General features: G+C 38.6%; 2 protein-coding genes across 4 annotated transcripts in view; one reads left to right on the forward strand and one right to left on the reverse strand.

Moving 5' to 3' along the window:
• Nucleotides 1–500: 500 nt before the first annotated feature.
• Nucleotides 501–21,684, forward strand: RAB5A (RAB5A, member RAS oncogene family). 3 transcript variants are annotated; one of them, XM_058821275.1, is made up of 6 exons: nt 501–877; nt 6,417–6,669; nt 9,984–10,135; nt 11,194–11,316; nt 13,114–13,207; nt 15,561–21,684. In XM_058821275.1, the coding sequence occupies exons 2-6, from the start codon at nt 6,507–6,509 to the stop codon at nt 15,674–15,676; spliced, it is 648 nt and encodes a 215-aa protein (XP_058677258.1). In that variant the 5' UTR covers nt 501–877; nt 6,417–6,506; the 3' UTR covers nt 15,677–21,684. The 3 variants fall into 3 exon arrangements, with proteins under 3 accessions (XP_058677258.1, XP_058677249.1, XP_058677266.1); XM_058821266.1 differs by having other exon boundaries at nt 502–754; XM_058821283.1 differs by lacking the exon at nt 501–877 and adding an exon at nt 1,265–1,317.
• PP2D1 (protein phosphatase 2C like domain containing 1) overlaps nt 1,685–21,723 on the reverse strand; it is a 29,454-nt gene continuing 9,415 nt past the window's right edge. The window contains 1 exon segment of the mRNA XM_058800312.1: nt 1,685–1,976. Coding sequence (XP_058656295.1) covers nt 1,885–1,976 — 92 coding nt within the window. The 3' untranslated portion in view covers nt 1,685–1,884.

Raw genomic sequence — 21,723 nt, forward strand, 5'->3', positions numbered from 1 at the left:
TGCCCAGCTCCCATCCCTAGCTCCTCAGAGGCCTCCTCAGGCTGCAATGCAGTCCCTAGAGGACTGGCAGAGAATCACGGAATAGTTTGGGGTGGGAGGGACCTTAAAGATCATCCAGTCCCAAGTCCCCTGCCTTGAGCAGGGATACCTCCTACTACAGCAGGTTGCTCGGAGCCCCACCCAGCCTGGCCGTGAACACTGTCAGGGATGGGGCATCCTGAATTTCCCTGAGCAACCCATCCCAGTGCCGCACCACCCCCACCGTAAATGGAAGATGGAAGACGCGCGGGTCGCTCGCAGGGAGTGTTCCCCCGGGCGCAGGGGAGAAGCGGGAGGCAGGGAACTAACACCCTGCAGCCGAGAGCGGCTCGGCCGCGGTGGGAGCGGCCGGCAGGGAGGGGAGGGAGCGGGAACAAAAGGAGGAGGGGAAAAGGTGGGAAAGAAAGGGAGCCACGTGACGGCCGGCGCGGGCGAACCGGAAGGGCACGGGGCGTGCGGGCGTGACGTGGCGGCGGCGGAAGTGCGTGTTGTGTGTGTGTGAGTGTGTTTTGGTCGGGGCAGAGGCGGCGGCGGAAGTCGGCGGCGGGGCTGGGTGAGGCACGGCTGCGCCCCCGCCCCTCGCCCCCACCGAGGAGCCGCCTCCCCTCTTACCCCTCCTCCGCCCACCCTGCCCCGGCGCGCCCGCCAACCCCGAGTGACCGACGGACGGACAGACAGCGCTGCGCCGCCGCCCCGGCTCCCCCACCCCGGCCAGGTGAGGAGGCGGTGGCGGCGCGGGGGGGTCCCGGCGGCGGCGGGACGCGCCTTGTCCGCGCTCCTGGCGGCGGCCGCTCCCCCGGCGCCGCGGGAGCGTCGTGCCGCGGCACGGGCGGCCGAGGTGGGCAGCGCGGCGTGCGGGGAGGGGACGCTGCTCTCTCCTTTCCCGGCTCAAAATGGCGCCCCCGGTTTTCCCACTTCCCCTTATTCCTGTGCCTGGAAGGGAGCCGCGGGGGAGGGGAGGTGGCGGCGGGGGTTGGAGGGGCCGGGCCCCGGAGAGCGGGGATCCTCCCCTGCGTGCGGGCGCTCCCGCCGAGAGGTATCGCCGCCCGGGGCCGGCCGGGAGGGCTGTGCCCCGCGAGGTGCTTGTGAGATATGGAAGGGGCGGCTGGGTGATGGGTCCCTCGCTTTCCCTTTCGCTTGCGTCTGGAAGAAGCACGGTGAACTAGGTGGGAAGTAAAATGCTCCCGACAATGCGTCGCCATCGGGGGGATCGCGACAGGCCTAGTGTGCTGGGTATCTTCTGCATCGCACGGAATTGGAGCTAGACACAAAGCTGGGGTAGGGTAGAGGAACAAACCTAAGCTTTTTGTGTTTTAGAGGAGAGCTGAATTGCATAAGAACTATCAAAATCTTCCAAACAGGGCCATGAAAGGCTGTTCTCTCGGCATTTTTAATGATTTTTTTTTTCTACCTTACACCTTTTTCAGAGCTTGGGGGTGGCAATGAGAGGCTAAACAGCTATTTAAGCAGCAGAAATTAATCAGTTTCTTTCATGTAACGTTCAGGCAAAGTAAAAATCAAGGATTTTTAAATTTTTTTTCCAGTTTTATAGTGTCTCTTCAGAGTTACAGTCATGCTTACCTACAGATTGCATGTAGGTATTGTTCTTCCATAATGGGAAATTTGGAAAAGGTAGATGTTGGCTGAAGTGAGGTGGCTAGAGACAATGGTATTGTAGTCATCACTTACATTTCCTGTTTGATAAACCAGTTTATCTGAAAGCAATTGGTACCATTCATCATTCGGATGAGCTTATGAGGTGGCTATTACCTTTAATTGTAGGGCTATGATTTTTTTGCAGCAACTGTGTTGATTCACTTGTTTAACTTACAGTCTCATTATGTTTCAATATGGCTTACACATGATGATCATTTTGCTGGTTATCTCTGTCACTGTCTTGAACACTGCAGTCAGCTGCCACACTAATTCTGATGAACCTGGAAGGAAAATTGAGTTAGTAGGAGTGGCTAATATATAAGCCTTCATAGTTACTGCCTTTTAAAACGTTCAAGAAAGTCCAGTATCAAGAAATTTCAAGTAGATAATAGTTGCAGCCTTAGCATTGTATGCTTTGTGTCCGTTAATGCAGCATACAAAAGTTCATTAGTAAGAAACAGTGTTGTTTGCTGTGAGATATAAAAGTGGTGGAATGTTCCAGTTTTAAATTTATCGGGAATTTTTTTGTGTGGCCTTTCTATTTGATAATACACTTAATCACATTAATTGTAGGAACAGTGCTCACTGTCTTAATCTCTTCAGTAGGCTGGCTTTTGTCGCCAATGTTACTTTGATACTTCTGTATTAGCTGTATTGTAGTTGAAAATAGTCCAGTGCTTATGCTTACATGACTGAATTATGCCATTAAATTGAGAGTTTGTAGGTATTGGCTGGGGCTATCGGTATTTTCTACACAGTCTCAGGCATAATAAGATTTGTGTTTGATCTGTTAAAATACTTAGGACCCTTTCATAAATAAAACTCAAGACTGTCCAACAGCATACAGATTTCTCTTGTGGAGTGAGGAGAATACCCAGCATCCAGTAAATTAGTTGGTGGGATTTCCAGGAGTACTTGGCTAATAATATACTCCAGGCTTTGTGTTCTGGCATTTCAGCATGGATCTGCTCTGACATGGGGGGGAATATTCAGGAGAAGAGTGCAAGTTCCTACTTAGCAGAGTGACATATGTATTTGTACTGCCCAAGACTGCAAAGTGGAGTTTTTAAGTTAAACTCGACAAAAGTAAGAAAATCTCCCTCATTTCCATCCATGTGAAGCCATCCGTCTCAAAAAATTTTATAGTATTGTCTTAGCAGATTTTTATAATAGTAGGTCACTTCTGTAACTCCCATATGTATCAGTTTAAGAGCTTGTTTCAAGTCAAGCAGTTATGTTCTTGCCTTCGTGTAGCTGAATGAAAATGTCTTACCCAGGTTTTCTTTCTTTACATATTCCAAACTTATTGATTACATTGCATACAAAATTGGAAGAGGAGGAGAAAGGGAGCCATATCAGTGGATTTTTTCCCAGGAAATTTTCACCAGATCTGGGTTTGCAGTGTATGTGTAGGGTATTGAGTGTACTATTCCTCCTGGGTTCTGCAGGTTTGTATTTTACTGATGAATTAAGAAATAGTAGAATGAATGTGACCTGAGACTTGGAGTGTGCACGGGGGACTGTAGCATTGAAATCTACTTCTGAGTCTTGGTGGGGCACTATGTGCTCAGCTCACAGATGTGAAAAGACCAGGCCAAAACCATTCTGCAGTGGCTATGTCAAACTGCAGTACTGCTTCTCTTCACATCAAGCAGGTACTTCTCTTGTTTTTGTGTAAATATGCTGCCATGTTGTGAACTTCAGCTACCGAGTTCTGGCATCATCTGAAACCTGAAAAGATGATGATTTCCATATACACTGATAGAAGGTGTTAGTGACTTTTTTAATATGTCACAATCATCTGGATGTGCTCTATCATCAGGTTTTCAGTCTTGCATTTTCTTTTATCCTGAGCTGTTGAAAAGTGGGTGGTATGACTAGTAGGATTCATTATTAATTTATTAGGTGTATTGATGTGACTGTTGAATGAATGAGGTTTGCAGTATGTTTCTTAGATGGCCTTCCTGTCAGGTGCTGTGGTCTATCAGCTTGAGAGCTGGTTGTCTTTGTACATGATATCTGACTGTCTAGAATGATTTCAGAGGAGGGATGCTGTAAGAATGTAAACTTTGAAGGTCTCTGATAACTACAGCTTCTGTAGCTTGGACTTCTATAAAATAAAACTAAATATTCTTCTTGACAACCTGTGTCAGCTTTGTAGTTTTGAAGTAGTTTTGCCAGGGGTAGTAGTTACTGTTTCATGAGTGCTAAAACTCTGAAATAACTACCAGCCATAAATGCTCAGGTGAAATTGATAAATATTGTGCAAGTTAAATGTTCTTTTTTCATACCTCATTTTGCTCTCAATATGGGAAACAACAAGCAAAAACATCAGTCATAGGGAGTAACCTGTGCAGTGACTTGATTTCCTCACTGTGTGTCATCTAGAAGTCACTTGCTCCCAGGAGTACCAAGTCACACAGTCATTGGATGCTGTCCTTATGTTTTTATGAATGCTGCAGTCTGGAAGAATATGGGACATATTAAGATTAAAGGGTTTTAAATTATTTCATGGTTGTCCAAACACACTGGAATGCTACAGCAAACAGATGGGTTTTTTTCCGTTTTAAAACAAAAATAACTTAATTGTCTTCATTACTTTTCCAGAGAAAAAGATAAACAAATGGCTGACAGTATTCTGAACCACCTATATTTTGGTTATGCCTTGCTGCATTCTCTATTGTAGTACAATTAGGGAGAGATTAACTGTTGTCACTGATCCATTTTTATCCAAATCACTCCACAACTTCTGAAGCATATTTCCACATCATGGAGGGGGGAAGAGTCTTGCCTGAGAGCCAACACACTAGTAGTGCAAAATCATTTTATGGTGTAAGGATGAAAGGTCTGTTATTTTTAAAATAACTGGATCCATTCCCATATTCTGAAATACTACCAAAATTAGTTTAATGAATAAGAGTTTTAGTATAGAATTAATCTGGTAGTTAATACAAACGATGGTAAGATTTGCAGGGGCTTTTTTGTTTCATTCTTTCACTGTGGAATACTTCCACATGTTTCCAATAATATACAGCTAAAAGGTAATACTTGATAGATTATGTTGCACAACTGAAATTTTTAAAATATGTAATTTTTTTAGTGTAATGTAATAGTGAAATGGAACACCAACTCAGGACAGAATGCCAAGTTGTTATATTCTACCTCAAAGAAAGGCAGTTATTTTGAGAGAGATGAGAAAAGGAGGAACATGAACAAATAAGTGTCTCTAAGATGCTGAAAATATTTTTTAAAACCTGTGTTCTGGATACAATTGGAAATAAAGTATCTGTTTTTCAGCTGTTACATTTTTCCATAAATAATGCTAAGATTTTTGTTCTCATTTATTCCATGAATATTAGCTTGTAAGGGAGTGTCTTACTGAAGGGTAGGATTATGCTGAAACACTTTCCAGGAAAGAAGGTTCTTCAGGACTTGGGTTGAGGGAAGGGGAGAGTCAGGAAGGAGAAGGGAGGCTTGGCATCTGAGCTAGGCCTGTAGCAAAATGGAATGCTCAAGTGCCTGATCTGTGTTTGAAACAGGAAGGTGGTTAAAGAATACTGCTTGGTTTGAAATGTAGTTGCTTTATCACAAGGAATGAAGAACAGGAAGTAATTTGAAAGTATTATGTTTGCTTACTTTTTTTCAACACATGAATTTATGCCATTTTTTGCATTAGGAGCACATACTCCAACCTAACTCACATCCTAGATGTTAGAAAAGCTGTATCCCTGCAAAGTGTGCTTAATTCAAATAAATTATCAGCTGGAGCAGGACAAAATTATGAGCTAATTTTGAGAGGTCTTTTGTTTTGTATCTACTGTTAAGTGTGTAAAAGCATAAATATCAGGGTCAGAAGTGGTACCAGCAGAGTCTAAAGTCTTTCCTTTCTATATGAATAAGTACTGTGGGTGGGGTTAATTTAAGCAGCTGGAAAGAAGAGTAAGCAGACTAAGCAATACACTGTTCATACTTGTCCTTACCAAAATCTGTTGTTTATACTGATCTAGGACACATGTAACTATTGGAAATAGAAATTTATCATCATATGGTAGTTGTCTGGTAGTTTGTGCAAAGTGGCCTGAAATTCTTACTGGTCAATTGGTTTTCATATGGAAGGCTTCACTTTTGCTTCTCAGTACAGTTGTTAATTAGAGAGGATATTAATGGTTTGCGTGTGAAGATCTGTACTTTTATGTAAGCAAATTGTGTTTGATAGGTGGGATAGAAGTGAATTGATGAGCTACACTTGCTAAGAGGCTGCTGTGGTGTTTTGAGTTTTCCCAAATTGCTCAGTTTTTTAGCATCCTTGAGCAGTGCTGACTTTGGAATATTGGTTAGCAATAGTTTAATTATGAAAAGTTATTCCTGCTTGTCATTTGTTATTTTACTGACAATTTGAAAGTCTAAACCTGTTGTGTTATACATCAGTCCTGATTTGTTAAGAAGTAACAGGAGACTGAGGTCTTGCAAAAAGCAGCATAATTGTATTTTAATGTGCTAATTTGAAGCTTTGATGGGAAGACTAGGTGTTGAAGATAACTGGTTCATGTGTCATAAATTCTGGCTATAGTTGACAACTTACAAATGATGATACCTGTAGTCTGGACTGCTGGATTTGGTAAACACTAGGTGAAGTTATGCATAATACATTGCATTAGCGAATGAGACTTGTCTTACTTGGTTTGTAAATCTAATGCACCCACTGTCTTTTCACAAAATAGGTTGTTACTGGCAGAAGAACCAGGATTCAGATCTCAGTGGAACTTGCTTTCAAAAGCTGTTGAAACAAAGGACTGCTTTCTAATTTGGACATGGCTAATCGAGGAGCGACAAGGCCCAACGGGCCAAATGCTGGAAATAAAATTTGCCAATTTAAACTAGTACTTTTAGGAGAGTCTGCAGTTGGCAAATCAAGTTTGGTGCTTCGTTTTGTAAAAGGACAGTTTCATGAATTTCAAGAAAGTACAATTGGAGGTGAGAAAATTACCCTGTTAATTGCTTTCATGTTATGTGTTTATATTGTCCTTGCCCTTGAAAGCCTTTAATGTAATGGCACTTCTGGAGTGATCCTTGACAGCAAGGCTCAAACCCGTGTCAGTAATTGAGAACTATAACTTTGAGTTAAACATAAAGATCCTTTTCAAATGGAGGTAGTAAAGGTGTCTTGAACGGCATAGTTTTGAAACCTGGGCTAAATGTTACATTTTGTTTGTAAGTGGGTGTGTGGCTCTTTTAATTGTGCTGCATGCTTAATGCATAAAATAACTGCTTAGTAAGAATTGTGAGCTTAGTTTCTATGAAAAAAACCCAAGCATTGCATCTTGCATAAAACTTGTGTTTGTCACTTAGGCATTCTGACTTTGATTTTGGGAGAACTTGCTACATCTTTGGATATATTTCTGTGTTAGCAATCACAGAATTTATTGTGCTGTTTTTCTATTTTGTGACTTCAAACAAAACAGGTGCTGGCTACCAGAATTTTTTAAAAATCTGTTTAGCTTTAAACAGCTTTTATCACACTCTGTCCCTTGGCAGATTTCTTAAGTTATATTGTGTTTTGGAGTTACTTGTGCTTTGAGCTGTATTCCTCCTCGGATAGATTTAAATGTATCCTAAAACTACCTAACAGCATACAGACTTTAAAAAGTTTGGATTTGGTGAATTGGTAAATACTCTTCAGTAGCTGCTGTTGCAGCTTGCATGAGTCAGCCTGTTCCATTGTAATATTTATGTGAAGGCCTTTCAGTGGTCTGTATGTGTCTTCACACACCAACAGTTGTTGAAATGTAAAAACGCTGGAAAGCTTACAAAATAAATGCAAGCTGAATTTCATTGCATTCTTCTTTTGCCCTATTTCTAGCTGTTACATGTGTTTATTTTTTCTATCTGTCAGCATAAATAGACAACCACATATTTTCTGCTTTAGCAATCTTGCTAGTGCACACTTTTGGCTTAGTGCATTTTATCGTGGCTTGAGGATAGATGTTGGTATGAAAGTTTCTGTATGCTCTGATAAACAGCTGTGTGGTAATACAGAGAACTTTCTCAAAGATGTGTTCTGAATTAACTTTCCAATATCACCAAGGTCTTTAGTTTAGAAAAACAGTTAAAATTTAAGTAAAATTCATTGTTCCATTTCCATGATCTCAAAATTCATTTAACCTCTGTTTAGTTTTTTTCTTGTTTTTATGTTTGGAATAGCCCAAACCTGGTTACACTGATCAAAATCTAAGCAAAGGTTAAACAAGAGCCTAAGTTCAAGTTCAGATATATAAAGTTTAGTGTAATCTGTGTTAACTTGTGCTTCTTCTATATCAAATAGAAACAAGGAAATGCTATATAATACAGCTGAGAGCTATTACATGCAGCAATGTTGGGATTCAGAAAAGTTTTCTATAGAGAAAGCTGTCTAACTCTGTGGCTTGTAGTTGCCTAAGGCATAATTTTCTTTGTATACAGAAGGGCCTTTTAACAAAGAGAGGCTTATGTGCATTGTGAATCTGGATAAAAACATCTGAAAGGGAGTGCAGAGAAAGACAGACATGTTGGATGGTGGTGGTGTGGTTTTGCCACTTCAGACTAGTGTAGCAAGGCCCGTTAGTTGCTTAAGACAAAAGTATGGCTGTTAAAGATGATAGACTTTCAGATAATTAACAGATGATTAATTGTCAATTTACTATGGTCTTGGCAAGGTCGAAGAAAGTTATCTTTTTATGCAGAAATTAACTGTTATTTTAAAGTGGTTGAAATGTTACTTTTTACAAAAACAAGAGGATTACAAAAAATAAACCTCTTGTTTAATTCTCTTTCCAAGTACATACCTTCATTTACGCAGTGTAGGTACATTTTTTTTTTTTTGTTAAGAGAATAAAGTCTGTGAGAACTTGAAAATCAGCTTGCTTAACATCTTGTCTCTGCCTTGGAGAAATATAATATTGAGCTGTTCTGGGGAGAAAGCCCTTAGTTTAGTGCAGGATGCATGGTGTTTTTCCACTCTGTTTTGGTTCTGGGCTGCTTAGGGAGCTGCCAAGTGGAGCCTGTTCTACCAGTGTTCAGATATGTAGCATTTAGAGAGATTTATGTTGATTTAACACTGGAACATCAAAGCTTTTACCTTCTCCAGCCTGCCTGCTCATCTGTGATGGATGCTAATACCCCTGAAGCAGGAGCACCTGATCTCTTAAGGAGTCAGCTTCTGGTCACGGTTTAACCCCAGCCAGCAGCTAAGTACCATGCAGCTGCTGCTTACAGCTGAGACAGGGACACTTCTGTATGCTAGTTACAATGTCCTTTACAGAGCAGGAGTGGCTTCATTTTGGTTTCTGTAATGAGATGGGTTGAAGGTTGGAGCAGTTTTGGAATGATTCATACACTCTCAGAGTATATAGGACAGGATGAAATCCCAGGTATGCAAGTGTTAGAGATCAGTGTCTCTTCATCCATTTGATTTAAATTGATCACAGTCCATGCCTAGTGATCAGAGCTCCTGCTTTAGCTAAGTAGTGGTCTTTCCTTAGTTTAGTTTTCAATATGGATTTCTGTGGGCACTCACCTCCATACTTCTGATTGTACCTTAATGTGAATGGAAAAATTTTACTAGTAGTAACTGTTTGAAGACTTGGAATGAGTTAGTATTTTCTCTAACTGGAAGACCATTATTTATGGTAATGCATTCAGCTGTAGTAGCAATGGCTACAAGTTTTCCTGAAACTACAGGCTGTTGAAATTGTGCTGAAATTAATTCTTGAGATCACTTGCTAAGTCAAAAATACAGCTGCTTTGAGAACAGGAACTTTAAAGAAGTGCCTCTTTCTTCCAGACCTGTTAGCTAAGGCAAAGGTGTTAGGAGCTGAAAATCACAGTTTTAAGATGCAAATCAAGTAATACAAATATGTAGAATTGAAAATATCTGAACTTTAGGATTATAGCATGATGAGATGCTGTTATTGGTACTCTAGTATCCATCCTGCTTCAACAGACCATATCTAGAAGCTTTTAGAGAAGGCTTATGGTTACTCAGATTCACATAATGAAAAAGGAAATTTTTTCCAATTTTTGCTTTCTTATGTCTAACTTGAGGAAAGTCCAGTTGTGTAAATAACTCCTCTGTGTTGATCAGAGTCAGACTGTCAGCATTTTGTTTGAATAGATAGTAAATAATGATTGCATCAAACCTGTTGTATTTTAATTGTAGGCTACAAATGTTTTGCATCTCTGTGAGCATAACTATATATGAATAGAGAGATACAAGCAAACTTCTGGTTTCACCACCTCTGTCTTTTTTGTAGCTGCTTTTCTAACCCAGACTGTATGTCTGGATGATACAACGGTAAAATTTGAAATTTGGGATACAGCTGGGCAAGAGCGGTACCACAGTTTAGCACCCATGTACTACAGAGGGGCACAAGCAGCTATAGTGGTATACGACATCACAAACGAGGTAAGTGCTGGAGCAGGGATGCACAAGGGGGGTTGGGGAGTTACCAGTCTTGCATTGATCTTTACATATTTTTTCCTGACTTGTGTAAATCAATTCATCATTTTGTAGAATCATAGAATGGTTTGGATGGGAAGAAGCCTTTAAAGGTCGTCTAGTCCGACACTCCTGCCATGGGCAGGGATGCCTTCTGCTGGACCAGATTGCTCATTTCATACTGCACTGTGTAATGTCAATTTGTGTCCAAACTTTTCTGGCTAAAAGACTGTTTCTAGAGTTGGGGTTTTGTTTGTTGTTAATTTTTTGGTTTGGGGGATTTTTTTGTTGTTGCGTTTTGGTTTGTTTGTTTGTTTTGGGGTGGTTTTTTTGTTAAAAAGAGGGAAAAGAAGATGAGAAATCCTCTTGTAAAAATGTTTCTAACCCACCCTTAAATCAGTTTATGGAGTTTGAGCTTTTATTCTCATCACATTGCTGGTGGCACCTTTATTTCTGATAATGCAGCCATTATTTTAATATAGTATTTTTGCAAATTTTGATTAAGGCTTGGAAAGGTAGCACAAGCTATTGAGACCAAAACCAAAGGTTATTAGATTTCTTTTTATTTGAACTTGGATGAGATAAGCTTCACTAGTTTCTGATAAAATTAGACTTAAAACCCAAGTCTCTCAAAAAAACCACAGAAATCATGTATCATAATGAACAGTCCTCAGTAAATAAAAAGTAATTTTGAGGCCTTCTCAATGTAGCTGTTCATACCCTTGAATCTCTCGGAGAAACTGAAATTCCTGTTTTCTCTCTTAATCACTTCTTTCTTTACTCTGTCTACACAAAGATCTTCCTACCTATTTACTTCAGCATTATCCCAGCTAAGCACAGTTGAGAACTGAGGTAGGAATGTTTCATTTTAAAAGCTCAGTTGGCAATTTGGAGTGTGCCTTTGGACTAAGGTAGCAGCCTTACATTGGCATTTTGTGCTCGAAGTGTAGATAACAGAGATGGGGATAATAGGTGAGTAAAAAAGGATGATAAAACTCAGTTGCATCATTTATAATCATTAACAGGAGTCCTTTGCCAGAGCGAAAAATTGGGTCAAAGAACTTCAGCGACAAGCAAGTCCTAACATTGTAATAGCTTTAGCAGGAAACAAAGCTGATCTAGCTAACAAAAGAGCTGTGGATTTCCAGGTATGTGCATAATTTTGTTCATATAAATTGCATTTTGTTTGAACAGATAGTAAATAAACCTATGGGGAGCTTATATGCATAGCCTAGCTAGTTATTATGGAGGTCATGCTGTTAAATATAAATGTCAACTGAGACTAATTAAATTATACATGCTACCAAAAAACCTATTTCTGTACAAGTAATGTGGAGGAATAGGCTTTTTGGAATAATTAATTTGACTTTGAGGAATAATTAATTTATTTGCTTATCTTTAAGGCTAATTGAGTATCTGTTCTTTGATGTGACCTCTTTCTGTCTCCTACCCAAAATTACCAGTAACTAGAGTTTCAGTGGATGAGATAGGAGCAACTTCTGTCTGGTTTGTCAGCCAGAGAATTTTGATTATCATGTGATACAAAGCTGATTGATGTGCCTAACTTGCTTAGGCTGTACTGTTAAAGCAGTGTTGAAATTTTAATTGAGTTTTTCCTGGCATTTCTTTTGGTTTAGTGATTACAGCTGTGCTCTCACTGGTGTATTTTATCTTCTAGAAAGTTTAATCAAGCCATCAGAAAATAGCCTTTAAACTGAATTAAACTAACAGCAGGTAGTTTTGGTCCATTCACGATTGACTGAATTTAAATTAAGATAGTATTTATTAGTCAGTAATTGATGGTTTTTAATCTGTGTTTGGGGTCACTGTTTGAGATACAGCTGCGTACAGTAATGAATCCTTTTGTAATAGAGAGTTGAATTAAAAGGTTAGCAGGTTTTCTGCCAGTTTTTTAATTTTATACTTTTGTGACAGGTTACAGGCGGCTTGGGTGTTTTTTGAAAAATTGTGGTACTTAGCAAAAATTTCATACATGACTGCAGTCAATAAGGCAATCACATTTAACTAACAAAGTAGACCTTCCTGTACTATTTCTTGAACAATTACAGCCTTAATATTTTTCAAATGTTAGGGGGTTTGCTACTGTGTATTTGTGGGCTCCTTGTGGGCTTGACAGGCCTTTCTCATTGCAAATCAACTATTAGATTTCTAAGTATTTGTTAATGTGTTTTTTCAGATACAATTACATAGATCTTAGCAGGTGTCAATTATAGAGAGTCGTCGATTATTCTTATGATCATCAAAGGTGTTCTGTAGTTCAGCTTTTTCATGGATTTCTTATTGAATGCAAAGGCAGTTACATAATCATAAGAAGCTGCAGATTCTCAGCTGAACTGACTAATAAGAAGTGGCAGAAATAATATGGTTCTTAAGAGCAGTGTATCAGATTAAAATTCATACTGAAAAGGGAGGTAACATGGCAAATTACTGATTATTTGCTGTAATTGTGAATTTATGTCAGGATAATAAAACTGTTCTGATCCATCTGCCTCAGTGGTTGAAAGATTTAGGATAGTTCACAGACTCCCTTTTTCCAGGGTAATAATGGACTTGCTGACATTTGATGGCACTTTTGAAGCCTATTTGGTCTTACTGTCAGAGGTCATATTCTGCATTGGGGTTATCTCTTTCATAAATATTTTCATTTATTATTTAGTTTTGTCTGAGATTTTTCCACCTGGATATTTTTAAGATTAGTGAGGATCTTTAAGATTCCACTTATAATTGTTTAACTCATTGGTGAAATTGTAACTTCTCCATAACTGGTGTATAAATTTGTGAGATGAGTGTTTCCACAAACTGTCTTTCTTTCAAAATGCTGTAGAGATTGGTTTTTTGTAGCAATTAAAAGTACAGTGTGTAGTGATTGTATGAGTTTACTTCATAAGAAAAAAATAGAAATGTATTCTTATTTTAACTTTCAGGAAGCACAGGCTTATGCAGATGACAACAGCCTATTGTTCATGGAGACATCTGCCAAGACATCTATGAACGTAAATGAAATATTCATGGCAATTGGTGAGTTTATGAACAAAATGAGAGCTTTAAAGGGAATGGTTTTCATGAGATTCAGACCATGGCAATCTTCCTAACCTAAGATCTTTGTATTTCAAGTAAATTATTTTAGGTATTGAAGTGTTCTTACTCCCTTTCATTTGTTTAATTTTATTTAAGCATCTATCTGAAATACAAAAGCTGTGCCGAAGACGGCAATGTGTGCTTAAATTCAGTGTCCAAGTCATAAGTATAGGACCCTGCATGTGAAAAGTAAATCTACTCATATATTTTTAATTTAACATAATTGTAGGGATTTCTGTAAAGATGCTAGCATGTAGTAGTAAGTATAAACCAAGAACTTTTGTGTTCCATTGATACCCAAAATTGTATTTAATTGTTAATAGACTTATGAAAGTGGAGGAAAAAGAACTCATTTTTAGTCTGGCCACTAATCTATTTAGTAGTTATCTTAATTATAGTAGATTCTTTGATAGTGAGTAGTAGTAATGTATAGCATCAAATAACCTCACTCAATCTGTTTTGCATGTTGCACCTCTCTAACCTGCTTTTTGTGAAAAAACATCATTGATGTTAAATGTTTTTGAAAAGGTCTTAATCTTCTGCTCTCCAAGCCAGGAGAGCAGGAAGTAGTTTTTGGTGTCTTTCAAACTTCCAGCAGATGCAAATTAAATTATCAGCATAGCAACACTTTATAATAAGTGCTTGCTTCATATTAACTGTAAATAATTGAAAAAGGGGGATAGACACAGACACTTAACTGTCGGACAGGAAAGTATATTTTTGTCATAAATGTTCAAGATAGGCCTGCATTTAATTATACAGAAATGCTCAACTGTACTATTTGGGTGAAATATCAAGATTATGTTTAATAGTGCAGGTTGCTTCCTGTTAAAAAAAATCCCCAAAATCTCATTTTTAAAAAAAATTTGATATATCAACAATAATTCTTGCCTCCATATTTTAATGAAGCCTGTAAAGTAAATTTGAGGGAAAAAATGCCCAGTTAGTAACTGTGTGTTTTGTGTGCAATGTTTTTTGGCCGTGTGAAAATTTTACATCAGTGGGGTGAAATTCAGCTTTGTCGGTGCATCAGAACAAGATCTGTGCAGCAATAGACTCTGAATAGAAATTCTGATGAGGTTATGAGTATTGCATGTAATTTGGAATGGCCTGCAAAATATGGATGAAATTTTCAGGACCACATATAAATATGATCTTAAAGCTGAGAGAAAATGAAAAATGGGAATGTTTAAAGAATTGTTGGATGCAAGCTGCAGCTGCTTCTAAATTGACTGCTTCAGCACTCATTCAGAACTCCCAGTTAAAAAAATCCCAATGCTAATTCAGTTCTAGATACAGTTCTAGAATCCAAAACATTGCTCTGAAGACATTTTGCTATTGGTACATTCACCCTTTGTACTGGCTCAGCAGCTTAGTACCATGTGGATTCTTGGTTTTTACCACAGAACTGAAAGAACAGCCCAAGTTGGAGGAGATATCAGAGGATCCCTGTGGCCCACCCTTTTGCCCAGCACCCTGAGGTTATCTGGCACCACAACATGTTGATGTCTGCTCTGTGGTTTTTTTTTTGGCTAGGTTTCATTCATTTTAGAAAAAGTTCTTTTAAAAACTGACAGAAGTAATTACTTTGGAGTGAAACAATTCAGCCAAACTATAGAACAAGGGTGGTTGTTGGGCCCTGGTAAGATAGGCCCATGGAAGTCCTTTTGTGTAGAACTTAGCAATTTTCTGATGGAGAGAAATCCAGGAGAAGCTACTGCTCAGAAGGGTGACAGCTTTCACCCTCATTTTTTGTGTTAAGACTGAGGGAACTTGGAGCTGCAAGGGCAACAAAGAAATTACCAGTCAATTGACTGATAAGAGCTGGAGGGAAAAGACAGCTTGAAAAAAAAAAACAGGAGTGGCTTGATCTGGTGTTGAGGGTCATTTTATATGTTGTCTTCAAACACTTACTTGGCTGGATATCTGGGAACTGTTTGACCCATTTCTGTCTGTGTTTTGTGCCTTTTCAATGTTTCTGTATCTTTTTGCACTAACATCCTGATCTTAAAGCTTGTTTTGTGTGGGTGGATTCCCACAAGAGCTGTCATTAACTGGCATAGCACACCTGTGCAGATACTGTTCAGATTCCCAATGCCATTTCACTCCTGGAAATCATAAAGTAGCTAATCATTAAGAAGTGTCTTCACTTCTTTTATTACCAGTGCACCAAATCTAATCAGATTATACAATGAGTACACTGATATGCCTATAATGTGTTGTTCTGTTTACTCAGGTGATTTAATCTTAGTAAAATCTCAGGTTTAACTCTTACTTCCTGTTCACCTTACAGCAAAAAAATTGCCCAAGAATGAACCACAGAATGCAGGAGCCAGCTCTGCCAGAGGAAGAGGAGTAGACCTTACTGAACCCACACAACCACCCAAGAGTCAATGTTGTAGTAACTAAAAGATCAATTGCTTTAAACTGTTCTGAATATTCTTCTGCTTCCTAACTGTTAATAACCATGGAATTGGAGTGCTTAACCTGGTCCAGTACAGCTTCCAAACAGCGAAGAGACTTACAATAATAGTCAAGTTCATGATACAGAGTTTTCTTTTCACCTAAAATTTTAACATGCATGTATCCACCACTGGCTGTAATGTTTCAGCAATAGAGGAGAGATGGAGGTGGAATAAACTTCCTTCAGTTGAAAGGTTTTTAAAATCAGTTGTTATTATTAGAGGTGTAGAAGAACTACTTTCTGTGGACCTAATTGGCCAGTTCCTGTAGCCTCAATACTGATCACTGTTATAATAAATAGAATTGGGTCTTTTCATAATTCTCAATTGTGCTTTAAAACCTCCTTAGAAACAGGGTCTAAAAATTACTTAAACTTATTTGCAGTATTGATGCAACCAGTTGTTTCTGCAGGTATCCATTGTTTAGTTATACATTCCATAGGTTAATAATTTTATTACAAATAATACTTGCATTAACAATTTTAAGAATCCTATGCTTGCCAGAAAGTGGAGTTTTAGTTGGTACACTGTATGTAAATTATATCAACCCAGTTAGTTATCTTAATGAATTAGTGATGAATCAAGTCTAACTTCATTTCTAATCTGTTCAGAGGGTACAGACCAGTAAATTCAACTCTACAACTTAGGATATGGGGGTTTTGTCCTCTACAAACTGTAAGAGCTCTTCAAGTAAAACCACAACAAACTCGGTGTCTGTGACTTCTTTCTTGTTTCTGATCATTGTTGGCCATTACAGTTTGTTTTTCCCCTAAGGAAAAAAAAAATAGTGCACTAACGATTATGTACATCCAACTTGATTTTAAATTTGGATATTAATGTACTGTAAATAGGTACTCTTGCATTGTAGTCTACATTTGTTTAATACTTTCTGTAATATTTAAGAGTTGCTTAAAGGTATACAGAATGTACAGTTACTTAAAGCTAACTTTTTTCCTCTCTAATCAAAGGGGGTTCTGAGTTCTTCCTTTATGGCTAGAACAGTAATAAATGATGCTCCTGTATCTGTAACATAAGTACTGCTGTCTGTCAGTAATGAACTTCGCAACTTTGTTTTCCAAAGTACATTTTATTTTGATCAGTCCAGTATATTGCACTAATTCTTTTAGTTATTTTCATTATATGAAATCTACAAAGTGTGTCAGAAGAGATGAATTAGTCTATTTAAATGTTGAACTGATAGAAACTTACTTGTGCAGATTTTAAATTTGCAGTAATCTGGGTTTAGCAAGAAAAATGACAGTTCACCAGTGTTTAGTTTTATATTGAGGTGCTCAGGTTTGAATAAAGTGGTTTAAAAAAATTTTGATTACTGGTTCTTATTCAGAGTTTCAGGAGGTTTTACTGCATTTGTACAGTTCCAGACAAGATGTCTGATTCACTGTATGGGTCAGCATTTAAGATGCTTACAATAAATTCATGGCACAGCTAAATATAAGCTTGTCCTATATATATTGTGGCACTCCAGTTATCCTGTGATAAATCTTTAAATGTTGAGGTAATTGGGTATCTTATCGCATCCATTTAGAAGTATGATCAAAATAGTAATATTGTCTCTTGAACCTGGAGCTAATGCAGTCTTTGCCAGTTGTTCACAAGGTGACTTGTTGCATTGCAGTGTCTCTGAGCTGACTCTGTCTCCTCTGCAGCTTGTGATTTGCAGTTGATTTGGTACATTTTTGTGTCTTTTTCAAACTGTGGTGGTGGTTTAGAACCCAGTGGTGATGCAGTCTTTAGCAGTTCTTGACCAACATCACCTGCAGTTTGTCACAAAATGAATTGGAGTCCATTTTTTTCTGCCAGCTGTGTATTTGAGTCAGAATTAGATGGCATGGTTTTGTCTATTTTGAGGGCATTTTCATTGCTTTAGACCTTGATGCCAGCACATTCTCTTGCAGCTGTTTATAGCTGTGACTTGGACCTGTTGCACAGAAAGTGTTGGTTTCTTCTTGCTCTGAAGTCTCACTGTGGATGAAAACTTGGATAAAATTTTCTGTTGTCAAACTGAGTTCTTCAGAGTCACCTTGTGTGTTAGAATTGGAGCAGTGTATCTCTATTCTTTGAATTTACTTCATTGTTACTAAAAAGAGACAGTTCTGGATTAGGCTGATTTTTGTGGTCATTGGTTTCCTTATTAAGAATTCAATTTTTGCTATGCCTATAATTCTTCCTGGAACATTTTCACTGATTTTGTTTCGGGTTGCCTTTTGAGTCACTCTGAAAAATAGTTTGGTTGGAATAAAATAGCTGTATTCTATCTTGCAGATGATTAATAGTGTTTGAGTCAGTTAAGTTGTCTCCAGTGAGGGATACTAGATACTGACACACGGTGTCCTCTTTTGTTGAACAGCATTCATGCATTCTCAAGTAATGAGTGGATGTTAAGAGTTGGTGCGAGTACTTTAGGTAATCCAGAACCCCTCAAAGCCCATTAGAAGTCAAAATAAGAAACTGGCAAGTAACATTGATAGGGACAGATGCAGTATGAAGTACAGATATAACACGCGTTCTTTTTACTGGAGCTCTGTGATGTCCAAGAGCCCTTGTAGTTCTCAGGTATCCCTCTACAAATCTGGTTTATTAGTGCTGATGTTTCCACCATTCTGAAGTGTTTTCTCTCACATTAGAAGTGCTGTGCTCTTGAGAAACCTGACTCCATTTTTACGTAAGACTGCACATACATCATCTGAAGTTTAAATAGTATTTATAGCACACTGGGTGTTTTAAAGATACTGCTGTTACAGTCTCAGCCTTTTGTTAAGGACTGGGAAGAAACCTGAGATCATAGTTAATAATCTACTTCACATGCAACAATATGTCCATCATTGAATCTGTTTCTGGTTTTACAGCAAAGTTGTCTGTGGATTTTCCCCTTCCATTCTTAGAAGACTGTTCTGGAATCTTCATCTCTTGACTGCGAATAAACTCTTATGAGGAGACGTAGGTGACATTTCATTCAGCTTAAAGTGCAGTCTAATATGAAAAATATGCACTCTAGTTTAAAAGCCAGTCAACGTGCAACTTCTCTATTTTTCTCAAATACTTTTTCTCCTATGAGAACATGTGCTTTTAAGTGTCTGAGCTCAGCAAGAAGTTTCAGCTCAGACTGTTTCTGGCAGCCTACAAATTCTAGTACTTGAAAATACTTTGGACATGATGTAGGATTTACTGTTTACTTACAGGATGCCTTAAATCTCTTGGTTGAGGCACCCAAGGGAGCAAGAATTCTTAGTCATTGTGGGAAGCTGAGAACTAATTTCTTGGCTTTAGTAGGAAGAGGTATTTTCCCTGTCCCTCAACGTTTCTGAAATCTGAGAATTAAAAGTGTTAGTAATTGCAGCACTGCAGGAGGCTGGTCATGTCAGATTTGAATGCAGAGCATAAAGGAAGGAGCTCTGAACCCAAGTGCTGTGTTGTTTGAGATCCTCAAACATGTGGCTGCCCTGGGAGACCATTTCTTGTGTTAGGGGAGGTGTTCAGTTCCCTCCAATGTGTTGGCATAAGGGCAAAAGCAATGCTAGGCAGAAGGAACTTCCTTGGGATGTGGTGACTTTCTAGGCATGAAGCTGGCTGCAGTTTGTTCATTTATATTGTATTTTTAATATCATCTGGCTAGACTGGGGCCCAGACCTCTGGAAAGGGTGTATGAGTAGGCATTGCTTGCACACTAGTTGTGTTTCTTGGGGAGCATTGGCATCATCAAGTGTAGGAGACAGCTGTGTGTAGTCTGTGAAGGCAGATTTCTTCTGCCTTAATCTGATTCAAAATACCAAACTGAAGGATGCACCTTTTTAATTACTTATAAATTTTAGATGCCTTAAGTTTTGCTCTGTATGTTTCCTTGTGCTTGTTTCCCCCTCCTTCCTCTGATTTCCATGGAGAGCTAGAAGAATGTGTAAAATATGCTTTAAACCCTTGGAGCAAGACCACCAACTGTAAGCCTGACCAAGGCCATAATATAACTCATGTGGAACAATCTGACTGCAAGAAAGAGTAAAATCCAGTCCCTTTTGGATGCAAGTCTCTTGTCTGCAAACCAGAGACAGGGCAAAAGAATCAACAAAACTTAGCTGACCTGTCAATGTGGGACTAAATGAAGAAGACAGCTCATGTTACCAGCTCCTGCTCCTTGTATCTGACCATCCTCTTTAATTGCTTACCTGGAGCTGAAGAAACATGTCTGTACTTCTGTAAGAATGCACTCCTTGGGGAAAAATGAAAGTTCATGTTGTGTGAATGCTTTCCTTTGATGTGGTACATTTGGTGGAAAATTAATTGTATTAGATTAAATAAACGTGTATTTAGCAGTGGTTCAGAAATGTGGACTTGAATCATAAAAGATTTAAAGTACCTCTGAAGAACTTCAAACCTTAACTTGTTAATAGAGCTTGAATTTGTTATCCTTAATTGCAGCCCGCATGAAACTCTGTCTGTGAGGAATGGATGAAGCTGGTAACCAGACCCAGAAGCAATTTTGGTAAAGAATTCACCCAGCCTCAGTTCTTGCCTTAATCAATCTCTTTGAAATAAAATGTATTTCCAATAAGGTGGAAACAAATTCCTCTGGAAACACTGCAGCCTTTTTTGTGAGTTAATGCTGTATTCCAGTAAAGGTGTGACTGCATTTCCTGAAAGAACAGCTGAGCTAGTGCTGAACTACCTGTTTTGATACCTGTACCAGTCAAGGTCACATAGCTGCAGAAAGCTTATTTGAAGTAAAGTACAGCTGTAGCAGCAAGTGTTGAAGAATGGAGGTGATGAGATATACCACAGTTACCTAGAGCAGTGTCAGTGCATGATAAAGTTGGTTTACAGTGTTTCTCAGGCTGGCAGATGACTGCAAGTTGTTGTTAAGGAAAAGTATTTTCTCAATATCTGGAATTGTTTTTTTCAAATGTAGAACTTTTGACCCTCTTCATTAATTTTGGTCAAATTCCATATGGAGAAATATGAAGAAGTCTTACAAGTTGTGTGAATGCACACATCACAGAAGAATGAGTGCCTCTGATGTCAGCTGCAGTGTCAGGCCACTCCTTACTAATGCCAGGGAGAGTAAGAGAGAAGTGGTGTAGTGCTGGGCGTGTGCTTCAGGCAGAGGCTGGAAGAGAATGTAGCTGCAGACACAAATCCTTTTGGAAATCTTCGCTCACCTGCTTTTTTTATACACTGCTTTTTTTTTTACCCACTCTGCTTGTGCACTTCTTTGTGGGAAAACAAGTATCTTGCTTGTAATCTCACAGCTGTTTTACCTATAGGAGAGTGCTTAACTGGTAACAAAAATCACCAGGTGGGAAGATACAATGACTGGAGTTGCCAGTCTGCAAAAGCTTTTGTAGTATCCCTTGTAGCAGAGGTGGGTGAAGAATCATTAAGAATGTATCATTGTTTCTGATTGTAATAAATAACTGATTCTGCACTAAAGAAAAGCGAAGTTCTACTTCATAAGGAAACAGGTCTGAATAGTTCTTTCATAAGAGTAAAATACAACAGATTCCTATTTCAGAAAGTAATAACTCAGATTATTCCTTTAAATCATCTTTTCAATTTGCAGGTAGCAAAATGTAGTGACAGTCCAATGAAACAAATGAATTAAAAGAATATCTTAAGCATGTTTCATTGATAGAAGGACTTGGACACATCAAAAATCAGAAGCCTGTCCTAAAGTGATGACACTTTAAACCTCGTTATTTAAAAAAAAAACAAAAAATAAAAACATACTATTCTTACAGAGGTCACTTGTGTATTATGGCATGTTTCCTAACTCTGTCTTTTACATTAGTAAATTGAATTAAATGCTTTAATTCAAATATTGTGCTCAGGCTACTTATAAGCTGAATACTATGGTCTGGTATCAGTTGTGAGGGAATTTATCATGTCTCCTTCGCATTGTCAAGCTAAAGGAATTGCTTTTTATGTCTAGATACCAACTGCCAACAAATGTCTAGATTAATTTAGGCTTACTTTTTTTTTTTTTTT

This window comes from Ammospiza caudacuta, chromosome 1 (genome assembly GCF_027887145.1).
Source record: "Ammospiza caudacuta isolate bAmmCau1 chromosome 1, bAmmCau1.pri, whole genome shotgun sequence".
NCBI lineage: Eukaryota > Metazoa > Chordata > Aves > Passeriformes > Passerellidae > Ammospiza > Ammospiza caudacuta.

What these genes read in the sequence shown, in the direction of transcription:
- RAB5A (XM_058821275.1), top strand. Translation starts at nt 6,507, where the DNA reads ATGGCTAATCGAGGAGCGACAAGGCCCAACGGGCCAAATGCTGGAAAT. An exon ending in TCAAGAAAGTACAATTGGAG is followed by an intron (nt 6,670 to 9,983) that starts GTGAGAAAATTA and finishes TCTTTTTTGTAG; the next exon opens with CTGCTTTTCTAACCCAGACT. An exon ending in TATACGACATCACAAACGAG is followed by an intron (nt 10,136 to 11,193) that starts GTAAGTGCTGGA and finishes AATCATTAACAG; the next exon opens with GAGTCCTTTGCCAGAGCGAA.